This window comes from Malus domestica, chromosome 05 (assembly GCF_042453785.1).
Source record: "Malus domestica chromosome 05, GDT2T_hap1".
Lineage (NCBI taxonomy): Eukaryota > Viridiplantae > Streptophyta > Magnoliopsida > Rosales > Rosaceae > Malus > Malus domestica.
The window spans coordinates 7,977,997-7,990,865 of record NC_091665.1 but is presented as its reverse complement, the minus strand read 5'-3'; the positions used below and the strand labels follow the sequence as shown (position 1 = coordinate 7,990,865).

The 12,869-nt window shown below is 42.9% G+C and overlaps 1 protein-coding gene across 1 annotated transcript; it reads left to right on the top strand.

Moving 5' to 3' along the window:
* The first annotated feature begins 254 nt into the window (after positions 1–254).
* On the top strand, positions 255–1,604 carry LOC139196034 (uncharacterized). Its single transcript, XM_070821695.1, has 2 exons — positions 255–754; positions 899–1,604. Exons 1-2 carry the CDS (start codon positions 255–257, stop codon positions 1,602–1,604), a joined length of 1,206 nt encoding a protein of 401 aa, XP_070677796.1.
* The last annotated feature ends 11,265 nt before the right edge of the window (positions 1,605–12,869 follow it).

Genomic DNA, 12,869 nt, shown 5'->3' with positions numbered 1-12,869 from the left:
CCGAAGGCTCCGTTACCCCAACAAAGGCAAATCCAAGAAGAGGTAGAAAGGCTTTTCAATGAACGGATGCGTGATTTTCGACGCAACGAGTGGTTGATGAAACACTAAGGCAAGATATGACCAACATTAATAGGTCACCTTTCACGGATGAGATCGAGCAGGCAAAACCTTCAGGCAAGTTTAGCATGTCGTACTTCACATCTTTCAAATGAGACGGGGATCCCGAAAGACACTTGAAGCATTACCGAACTGCGATGGTCCTTTATCGGAATAATGACGCCCTTATGTGCAAAATATTCGCCATTACTTTACAAGTCGAGGCACAAGATTGGTTTCATACCTTGCCAGCACGATCCATCCAAAATTTTTATGATCTTTCCTTGGTTTTCACCAAAGAATACTCATCTTATCGTTCGATCAAGAAAAAATCCGATCACTTGTTCAACGTAAAGAAAAACCTAAAAAAGTCACTTCGCGATTACTTGAAGAGATTCAAAGCAGAGAAGGCGAAGATCGTCGGATGCGATAACTCGATAACAAGTGCAGCCTTCCAAAAAAGACTCCCAGCAGACTACCCACTATTTGGAGAAATGATCATGAAAGAAGACCTAACTCTAGCAGATTCCTTTGCTCTGGCAGAGAAGCATGCACTTTGGGACGAGGCTCGACAAGCAAAAAAGGCGCCTGAACAGCCTCTAAAAGAGTCGGCAGCTGCTCAAAGGAAGGAGGATGGAAAACAGCCCAACAAGGGCAGGTAGGAGATCAAGCGCAGGGACCGACCCATGACCAAAGAAGGCCCGATAACCAATAGCTATTCTACGTTCTCAATTCCGATTCATCAAATCCTTCGTGACATCAAGAACAAACCATGGTTCAAGTTGCTGAAACAATAAAAAAGAGATACTTCCAAGTTGGACCACACCAAGTATTGCGCATTCCATCGAGGTCCTGGCCACACAACCTACAACTGCTACACTTGGAAGAACTACCTAGAGAAGCTCGTGAGAGAAGGCAAAGTCGATAGATACTTGGACAAGCCAGCTGCGCAGCCTAAAAAGAATGCAGATGGAAATGAGGAGCCACCAACCAAGATGATTCGAATCAATGGCATTTTAGTCGAATCTGAGCATTTGGGGGCCACTATTAACTCCAAAAAGAGGAATATCCAACAGGTTTTACTAATCTCACAAGTTCAAGCAGTCGATACCCAACCTAGACCTATTATTGGCTTTACTAAGCAGGATGCAGAAGGAGTCGATTTCCCATACGACGATGCACTAGTAGTATCTGTCCAACTAGCCCATGCTATAGTCGATAGGATGATGGTTAACAATGGAAGTGCAGTCAACCTACTTCAACTTTCAGTCATTCAGAAGATAGGCCTGGAAAGTACAATCATACGCCGGGCAGAGGTACTTACTGGATTCAACGGATACACCTCAACTGCCATCGGCCATATCACACTTAACGTGAAAACACCACTAGTCGTCTCAAAGCAAATATTCACGATTGTAAGCGACCCATCTCCCTGCAATGGTATTCTTAGGAGACTTTGGTTGATCAAGCTGGATACCGTCACTTCTGTCAAGTATCAAAAAATCTGATTCCCCATCCCGGGAGGAGGAGTCGGAGAGATCAAGTCTGACCAGGCTTCATCCCGACGATGCACTGTGCAAATGTTGAAAGAATAAAAGAAGAAGACCTTTACCCCCGTAGAGGTTACCGAAGTCCAAAAGGATAAAGAAACTACCAAATAGCAATTACAGCAGGTGGATCGAGAATATGACGCCCAAGTAGACAAGATAGGATGAAAACCCGAAGAGGACGCCGAAGACATCATTCTTGATCCCCAGCAACCAGAAAAGACGGCTAAAATTGGCTCACGACTAAGCCCAGATGAGAAGGAAGAACTCATAATTTTCCTTAGAAAAAACCGAGATATCTTCGCATGGTCACCATCCGACATGCCCGGTATTGATCCCAAGGTGGCCTGCCACAAGTTGCACGTCGATCCCACTGCCAAACCGGTAATCCAAAAAAGAAGACATTTCACACCCAAACGGGTAGCGATCATTGAGGTGGAAATCGACAAGCTATTGGAGGCCGGATTCATAGAAGAGGTAGCGCACTCAGCATGGCTTGCTAATGTTGTACTAGTCATGAAGAAAGAGAAGGGCAAATGAAGGGTTTGTGTAGACTACATTAACCTTAACAAAGCATGCCCAAAAGACCCTTATCCTGTCCCCCATATCGATCTATTAGTAGATTCAACTTCTGGGAACCAGCTGCTCAGCTTCTTAGACGTATACTCTGGCTACAATTAAATAGCCATGTATGAGACTGACAAGGAGAATACCGCATTTGTGATAGAGCGGGGCACCTACTATTACAAGGTCATGCTCTTTGGCCTAAAAATGCGGGAGCCACTTACCAAAGACTAGTAAATATGATGTTCAAAAAATAAATTGGGGTAACCATGGAGGTCTATGTCGACGATATCATGGTAAAGGGCAAGCAACGATCAGATTATATTCGCAATTTGGCAAAAACTTTCAATATCCTTATAAAGTACAAGATGAAGCTCAACCCTACCAAATGCACGTTTTGAGTATCTTCAAGTCGATTCCTAGGGTACTTAGTAACCCAACGAGGAATTGAAGCACATCCCAAGCCAATACAAGCAATCCTAGAGATGAAGTCTCCAACTACCTTGAAGGAGATCCAAAGCTTGACCGGACGAACAGCTGCCCTCAACCACTTCCTCTCACGATCCACCGATCGATGCAAGCCTTTCTTCAAAGCTATCAAAAGGGCACAAAGACACAAATGGGATGAAGAATGCGAAAGAGCTTTCCAAGACTTGAAGAATTATCTCACATCACCTCCCTTACTATCCAAGCCGGAAGCAGCGGAGGATTTATACATTTATTTGGCAGTTTCCGAAGTAGCAGTGAGCTCTGCCCTCATACGAGAAGAGCTAGGGGCCCAACTACTGGTATTCTACACTTCTAAAGCTCTTCTCAATGCGGAAACAAGATATCCGAAGATCGAAAAATTAATTTTGGCATTAGTTGTTGCGGCTCGGAAGCTCAGACCATACTTTCAAGCTCATACATTCATTGTCATGACTCGGTATCCCTTACGATCGATATTACATGGTCCAGACGCTTCTCACACAACGATATGGTTTAGTTTTTCGACCTCACACAACGATAAAGGCCCAAGCCTTGGTAGACTTCGTAGCGGAATTCATGCCTAGCCTAGGCAACGCAACAGAGCGGCCCAACGACGCCCCAGAAGCGGTCGAGAGTACCTTAGGCACACTTGCTCCATCCAATAAAGATTTCTGGAACTTGCATGTCGACGGAGCATCCAATTATAAAGGCTCGGGAGCAGGTGTAGTCCTTGTTACTCCAAATGGCTCAATGCTCGAATAGGCGATCACTCTAGGCTTCAAAGCATCCAATAACGAAGCAGAGTATGAGGCTCGACTAGCAGGCCTCCGAATGGCAAAAGACTTGGTGTGAAGAAACTTGCAATTCATTCTGATTCCCAACTAATCACCAACCAGGCTACTGGGGAATACAAGGCAAAACACCCAAGGATGGCACAATACCTAGAGAAAGTACGCCAGCAGGTTGAGGCATTTCAAACTTACACTCTCACTCAAGTTTTGCGGGCAGACAATGCCCATGCAGATGCACTAGCTGGTTTAGGCTCCGCTCTTAACCACCAATTTAAACGCTCCATCCCGGTGGAATATCTAGACAAGCCAATAATAGAGATGAAGCCGATAGCCGAAGTGTCACAGGTTAGTGTAACTCCCACCTGGCAAAGTTCAATTATAAACTACTTGGTCAACGACACACTACCCACCGAAAGATTGGAGTCAAGGAAGCTCCAAATCAAGTCGGCACGCTACTATATGTGGAATGGCATTCTCGTCGGAAGGTCCTACACCGGACCACATCTCCACTGCCTAGCACCTCCCGATGACTTGAAGGTTCTAAGCTCAATCTATGAAGGCGTTTGTGGGAATCACTCTGGAGGCCGATCCTTAGCCCAAAAGGCTCTTAACGCAGGCTACTACTAGCCTACCATGCACCAAGATGCTAAGGAGTTAGTACAAAAGTGTGACCACTGCCAACACTATAAACCAGTACCAACACTACCCGCCAGTGAGTTATACCTGCAAACGAGTCATTGGCCATTCATGCAATGGGTAATCAACCTAGTAAGGCCTATGCCGCCTGTTACGGGGGGCAGATGCATGATGATCGTGGCAACCGACTACTTCACCAAATGGGTAGAAGCAGAACCCATGACCACCACGACTCAGACGGACATAGAACGCTTCATATAGAGGAACATCATTTGCCGATTTGGCATCCCTCGGTTCATCGTCACTGACAACGGCCTGTAATTTGTGGGAAAAGATTTGGCGAAGTTCTTCTAAAAATACGGCATCAAACAACACACGTCGACGCCAAGATATCCTCAAGGCAATGGGCAGGCCGAAGCATCCAACAAGACGATCCTCGATTGCCTCAAGAAATCCCTCACCGACAAAAAGGGAAAATGGCTAGATGAGCTCCTTGGATGTTTATAGGCATATTGCACAACCAAAAGACGAGCAACCGGTGAAACTCCTTTCTCTTTGGCGTTTGGTTCAGAAGCAATCATTCGTCCTAACATCATCATGCCGAGCATCAACAGTAAAGAAATGGCCACAAATTTAGATCTGGCAGAAGAAAAGTGCGAACAGACCATCACCCGCATCGCAGCCTACCAGCAGCAACTCATTTCCAGCTACAATAAAAGGGCCAAGATCCGGCAGTTCCAACCCGGAGATCTAGTCCTAAGAAAGACTTTCATCACTGCCCGCAAAGAAGGCTCAAAGAAAATGGATCCCATCTGGGAAGGTCCTTACAAGATCAGCAGAGTAGGCGGCAAAGGTAGCTACACTCTTGCTACCATGAATGATAAAGAGATTGAGAAGCAATGGAACACCTACAATTTAAGGAAATACCATGTGTAACTTCCCACTATATCAAGACCCGAAGACTCAAGCAGCTCAATAGGCACCACCTCGTAAGTCGAGGACTATCCAATCATCATGCAGTTTTTTGCAACCAAGTTATTCGCTCATTTTATTCATTTTTCAATAAAGAATTCAGAAGTAATTTGTAATTTGGCTCAATTGCATGTCTACCACAACTTATCTTTTCCTGCACTTCAAAAGAAGATCGCACCCCCATTTAGGCACTTACTGTAGGAATTGCACCCCCCGAGGGACCAACTGTGCTCTCCAAGGTGGGAAAATAAACTCAACACTCCAAATATCTAGACGTAGATGAGCCTAGTTGCCCTAGTATAACTAGGTGCATGATGGCTTGCGTCGGGATTCCTAGAAGTAGCCACAATGGTCTTTTTCAAAGCTTAGCTAGTTGAAGGATTATGGGTCTATTAGCCTAATCTGCAGGGAATCGGGCCCTAGAAACGGAGAGGGCACATCACGCAGCATACCTAACAGGCGGCTGCCCTGGAAACCTAAAGCTGCTACCAAGTGCACTAAGGTAACCTACGGATTTCCAGAAGACTGCCTACGGCTTGCCCTTAGAGTAGTAAAACCACGCTAGACTTATGCAACCGCACATTCTTGTGAAAGGTTAAACAAGCTAGTGTGCACACGCGAAGATTTTATCCACTGCTGACATGCTACGTAGTCGATAAGCTTCACCTCTGCCAAATGCAGAACAACCTACACCAAGTCCTAAAGTGTTGTGATACTTGCTACATAACCTATGAAATTGGAAAGAGCCAAGGTTAAACAGCCAAGTGGTTACACGGATTCATCTGCTTCTGTAAGTAAGGCATCCGGCTGCCAACCCTATGGCTAACAGCTTTGCAAAAGTTCTACACCAACACCTACGATTGCGTAGGCTATGTGGGCCTGTCTGCTTATAGAAAAGTAGCACGCCTGCCACTGGTCTATAAGGTTTAAAAGTTGGGGCATGGACAAATAAAGAAGCGAAGATGGGAAAAGCAAAAGAAACAAGTTTATTAAATTTTATAACAAAATTTATAAACAACAAGCAAATACCGAAGAAGTTCAAGCAAAAGCAACAAAGGAAAGAAAAGGAAATCCTAAAAGCTACCTAGAAGACTATTCTTCAATAGCTTGGACATTTCCCAACTGCTCGGTCGTTACACCTTCAGCAGCCTTGGTGTTTTCAGCAGCGGTATCCTCCGACTCTTTACCCTCGACTGCTCCAGCCTAGGTATCAACTCCTCCAACTATTTCACCAATAGAAGACTCAAAAGTAAAAGCGAGCAAGTCTTCTGGAGAAATAGAGAAGGTCTCGAAGTCTTTTACCGGAACACTCAAAGTCAGACGGCCGCCCATAGAGATGATCTACATAGCCCAACTTGTAGAAATCGGCTTGATTCTGAATAAGCGAAGCCTCGAAACGATCCTTCTCACTCTTCAACTGCTCATTCTCCTCAAGCAAGCAAACACGAACCCGCTGCAACTCTTCAATTTCCTTCTTCAGATTGTCGTTGGTCTTAAAAACACCTTGAAGTTTCGACACTTGTGGCTCAAGCCCGTCAACAACCTTTTTGAAGTGGATCACTTGGTTGTAAGTAGCAATCAATTTTTTATCCTTTGCATAAGCAGCAGAACGAAATTCAGAGATGGAACACTCAAGATCTTGAATCTGAGGTATGTAACGCTCGATTTATTTCTTTGCACTTTCATACTTTATTTGGATTGCATCAAGCCTAGTCTTCAAATCCATGATCTCCTAGCGAGCGGCCTCAAGCTACAGAGAAGTGGGGGCATAAATATTAGATTCCTTCAAAGCAGCAAGCTCAGATTCCAATCTCTTGATTTTTTTGACCGAGGAGTAAGCTTCGGCAGCCATGGTTCTTGCCATCTCTTTAGCAGCCTTGGTATCCTCTTAGTTAAGGAACACAGACTCGGCTACCAGAATTGTTGTTTTCTGCATCATGGCTAGCAGAGCAATCTTCCTATACTCGGGTGTGTGATTTGTAAAAAGACTCGAACCAACAATCTCTTTGACGCCATCAACAAACTTGGCACATACATCCAAGTCTTCAAGAAGATCCGGTTTCAAAAGCGCACAAATCTCAGCAGCTTCCCCAGAAACGGCTTTGGCGGATTCTTCAAGTCTGCCTGAACGAGCAGCTTCATTCTTATCAACAGACGAGTTGGTTGCAGCAGCGGAAGAAGCAATTTTTGGCGCCACTTTAGTAGACAGGGGCACCTTATCACTCTTCATAGTAGCAAGCCTCTTCAAGGGTAAGCCAAGCTTAGCCTCAGACAGACGTTTCGGCACAAACTTCGGTACTAGAGGCACGAAAGAACTTTTACGCTGAGCAATTTTTTCAGCAATCGAGCTAGCAGCCTTCGAAGCAATAGGCGTTACCGGAACAAATGTAGCAGTTCGTTCTTTCTCACCCTTAGAGGAAGTCAGGTCAATCACAATCTTGGGAACAGCCGGAGAACCCCTACGAGTAATCTTCGTTTTCTTCTCAGTAGGCATCTCTTGAGCAGACGGGGAATGTTTCTTTTTCTCACCTTCATGATAGTAGGCTCCATCACAGTGATAGGACGAGCCATCGCGTCTGCCTTGATCCATTTTATTTCTTCTTTTGGGGGCAACCCACTTTTTTCCCTACGAAAAGGACTAAGCAGCCAACGCCACTCACGATACTCGGAAGAGATACCCACAGCGACATGTACTTTTTTCATGTTCGGAGAAACCCTAGGAGTTGAGCCAAATTCTGAATCTACAAAAAAAAACAATGGAAGACAATCAGAAAATTGAAGAATAATTTGACACTAAAGCAAAGCAGCCGAAAAGACTAAGCGGTTTGCTTACCAGATATGAAGACCGTTGGTACACGTAGCTTGGGGGAAGAATCAGATTCCCATTCTCCACTTATCTCCAAAGTCTCTTTGGCCCAATCATGATCTCATTTGCTCAAATTATCAAAAAGCTTATGATGAATTTGCAGTTGCCCAACTCCATCAATACGAACTATGTCAAAGAAATACCAAAATTCGTTGGTGGTTAGTCCCAAGTCAAAGAATTGGTTCAAATTGTGGAACCTCACCATCACTCGGACCGCATTCGAGGAACATTGGGCAGGCGCACATTTCATGGAGCAGAGCACTTCTTGGAAGAAACGCGGCATAAGGAAAGTAAACCCTAACATAAAATAGTAAGGATGGAACTTGATAGCTCTCCGAGTTCCACTGCATGGTTCCCGGCTGCTACCATTCTTAACTCGCCTCACACGCACTCCCAACGGAATGGCATGCCAATACACTTCAAGAAAATCTCTAAACAAATCATCGGAGCTAATCTTGAGGTGAGCAACTTTGAAGTAGCCAACCTTGCTCAAAGACCCACCTTGATGATATAACGGGGGCACACCATCATCATTCTTGTGGCTCGAAAAAGATATGCTTGAAAATTCTACAAAAGTACAAGGAAGATTTGTTAGAGAGTGGTTTTCAAAAAAAAAAAAAAAAAAAAAAAAAAGAGAAAAGCAAAGAAGCAGCTTTTGGCAAAAAAAAATAAAAAAATAAAAACCAAAGCCTAGCCTCAAAAACCCAAAAAAAGGCATAAGGCCCTTCAGTTCTTTCCTAGGGCGCGGGCCCAGTTCATTTGACAGGGGGTAGGCGCCCCCACACCTTTTCCTTCCTCATAGCCCAGACACGACAACAGTGACGCAACCTCCCTAGGTCCATTGTCAAATTTCCTTGACCCCCGTCGAGCCAATTTTAAGTCCTAAGACTTCCAAGAAAATTTTGAAGACATAAAAATTTATTTTTTCTTACCTAGAAACAATGAGAAGACGAAGCACGCAATGAAAGATGATCCTTTACACGGGCAAGACGTAGAAAATTGCTAGAGGAGGGGGAACAAATATCCTCTAAGCTCTCTTTCTCTCTTGTAAGGTTGAACAAGTTTCTCTCTAAAAGTTGATTTAATAATCCACTTAAGGTGGACTTAAATAAGCTTTGGGGAAATTTATTTCCTTTTCCTAGAAGGATTTAATTTCCTATTAAAAGAGAGAATCAACAACAAAATAGGAAGCAATTCAGAGTTTCCTAAAGCGAGAAAATCTCTACATCTGTTGCCTTTTTTCCTGCAAGCAGCCCAACAGGTGTGGGGGCATTTATGGAGCCAAAAATATTCACTAGGCGACACGTGGACTTTTGGACAAAATAGGACAAAAATACCCTTGAAGCATACCGGGATTCCTACGCCCAAGCAGCGGGCAATCATCTTTCAATCAAGTCAAAAGTGCCCAAAATAGGTAACAATTTAAAGCCTATTTCATCAAATCCTTTCTATAAGGTAATCCCCAAAATCTAATTTATTCTATATGTTTTATATTCCATTATTTAGCTAATAAATTAGCTAAATAATATATTCCTTTCATATTTCCTAAAATTGACTAATTAAGGGATTAATTACCTAATCAATCCTTTAATTATCAATCAAACCACCAAATTATAACCAAAAAACATACCAAAGGCCGGTTACCCACTAGGGCCGGCCATGCCTTTTATTTTTTGCTTTTTGCTACCATTCTCTTTCCCTTTTATGACATTCAAATAGCTAGTTAATTAGGTTATTATTATTTGCTAATTAACTGGCCAATTATTTCCATAACTCCCCAAAATAACTAGCCCATTATCTCCATAACCCCCCAAAATAAATCATCCTTGGCTTAAAGGCCGGCCACCCCTTCCTCTCTTATAAATTGGTTCCCATTTTCACCAAACACCAATTCCAATTCTCTTACAAAAAATCTCAAATACTCTAAACACTATTTCTTTCTAAAATTCTAACTTTGGCATCGGAGGTTATTCGGCCAAAGCCCCCCCCCCATTCATCGTGGGCGTGTGAGGCTTTTTGGCCTTAACCTAAGGTGCTAGTTGTTTTGTTGTAGGTGCAAAATCGTCCAAGATCGAGGAGGAGAAAATTTGCATCCACAAACTGCACACTATTAAAGAAAAATTGTGTGTGCATTGTGTAAGTATCGACTATGACATTGATCACCATCTATTCTTATTATATATATTTTTCTTTGAGTTGAAATTTCCAATATTATCTCCTAACTGATGCAAAAGTGGTAATGATAGGTTGTTTAATTTAGAAAATTTGATATCAACTTAACGTTATTAGAATATTTTAGGAAATCCCCACACATTCTTTGATTATATTTTCATGCTAAAAAACTTACCATAGTAAGTTGATAATGTCAATTAATAGATAGGGTTTTCATATGTCATTTTGTTTCATGCCTTTTTTGACACACCCCGTCCCGAAGGAGGGCATGTTGGCCGTCACGTGAGAGTGACGTAACCATTTACACAGTTCGGAAGCTTTAAAGATACAATTACTGAGATGTAACACCCGAGGGTAAATCCTACTTTTGTGAATTCTGTCAGAACACCGTTGGATTCCTCGTGGCCACCAAAGCTCTGCTATCTTGAACCTAGAGGGGCGCAAAACAAAGTTGAGTGGGTCAGTGAAACAAAGCTTTGCGAAAATCATCTCATTATCAAAACGCTAACCCCTCGCTGTAAAACCCATATACTTTCCCAGAAATATGTAATACGTATACTTGTCTCAAAACCATACTCAGGAGTAGTGATATGTGAATTATATGCCATGCCAAAATATATATCTCATCAAATCATATAAGTAACTCATGCAAAATAATATGTCAACCGGATCCACCTATAGTAGCCTGTACGGCTGAATCTATAGCTCATAATCAGTCTCATCAATCTTATCTAGCCGGAGTCATCGCAAGTGACCTGTACGGCACTACACTGCACACGAGTTGGAACCCCTGAAAAGGTCTGTGCGACTGGTCGAATATAGTTATGCTCACGCTATCCTCCCATGATAGCTATGCGACCACCTCTAATGGTCTGTACGACTAGGCACCTAAATTGGATCCAATGGTGAGCATATGGTGCGGGGGTGACATATATATACAGGCCTAAATCATCTCTACTAAATCATAATCACCCTAGTGCAGGTTTATGAGCTTTCAATCATATCAACTCAACGATTACATAATTTAATTTATAAACTTACCTGGCACTTACCTGTGCGTCCGCAGCACCAATCATGCATGTATGCAATTACTAATGCATAAATAATTAGGCATATATTTTGCATGGCATTTCATAACGCATTTCATATCGCATTTCACTTAAATTGATTTCCTAGGAAAAATCTCATTTATATAGGTATATACGGAAAATAAAACTGCCCACTCACCTGGAGTTCGCCCTACAACTCCCTAGCACAACACATCAAGGCGTCATGATGATCGGCGCCTAGAACAATAATCAAATCAAACCTCAGAAATCATATCGATATAATATATAACTTATATAAAACACGTCACTACGTAGTTTGATCCAGAAGATCTACAACTTAGATTTCCAATCCATAACTTCCAGAGGTTCACAATATATCTCTAGAACAACATCCTAAAATTTCCTTACCATCCAACGGTCGGATTTCCGTCAATTGTCAAAACCAAGTGACGGTTAACATTCTATTTTATGAATTTACAACTCCAATTCCGGAAGATCCGTAAATCGGATTCCCAATCCATAAGTTCCTATAATCCTCACATATTACGTATTACAACGTTCAAAGTTTGGTGACGATCCAACGGTCGGATCGTCAATTCACATTTCACCTAACCACGAATCGTAACGAACTTAGGTTCAATTACTCAATTTACGTCAATCAATTATAAAAAATGAACCTAGAACATTAAACACATGCTAAGAATGACATTGGCAGGCCACTGGCCACGCGCCGCCGCACAGGCCGCCACGGGTGGCGGTCGGCCGCCCCGGCTCGCTGGAAAATCCAACTATCTCCAAAAATTACCAAAATTTATAGAAATGTAGATCTCAATGAGTAGAGTAAACTTTATACCTGAGGCCAAGGCCAATTTGGCCTGAAAAAGCTCCAATTTTTCCAAAACCGTACGAAACCCTATATGTGGTGTTCTTCAATTCGTCTTCAATTCAACTCCGCCGCTCCAACCAACAATTGAGCATTGTTCTAGGCCTCAAGGGAAGTGTATGGGTGGTGATTATTGGAAGGAATTGTTTCGGGTTTTGGTGGAATTTGAAGAAGAAAGTCGCAGCACCCACGGGTGCTTTCTTCACCAAACCACCATCAGATTTCATGATTTTTGGGGTGAAACATGAAGAGGGAAGGCCTAGGTGTTGATTGGGAGTGATACCTTGATCCAATATGTGAGAAATCCGGTGAAAATCGTCGGAAAAATAGAGACGGGTGCGCGGGTACACAGGTTGAGGGAAAACCCGTTTCTGTTCTTTTTCCTCCGCTTCTTGCCCTCTCTCCTTTCCTCCTTCCCCCTTCTCTAATTGGCCAGAAGCTTCTCTCTCTTCTCCCCATTTGCCCAATTTCTCTCCTTTCTCTCCCAGAGCTCCTGCTCTCTTCCTCTGGTTGGGCAGTTTTGCCCAATCTTTCCTTCTCCTTCTTCACCAGTCGCGCGCACACACACACACACACACACACAAAACCTTCTTTTTTTATTTTTATTTTTTTTTCTTTCCCTTACATCCGAGCCATCCATTTCAGATTTCCTTTAATTTGGGCCATCCAAATGGCACACCAAATTTTTATAATAAAATTCATAAAATGCCCAAACTTCAAACTTTAAAATCTTTTTCGTTATAACTTCAAATCATGAACCGTCTACGCCCACGCTTCCGTAGCAACGAGTACTACGAGGATATGTCAAGAAAACAAATCTTAGAT

Bases quoted from the DNA above. Each gene is read 5' to 3' on its own strand.
- LOC139196034 (XM_070821695.1), top strand. From the start codon at position 255: ATGGTCCTTTATCGGAATAATGACGCCCTTATGTGCAAAATATTCGCC. The intron at 755-898 runs GTAGGAGATCAA...ACAATAAAAAAG, and splicing joins AAACAGCCCAACAAGGGCAG to AGATACTTCCAAGTTGGACC.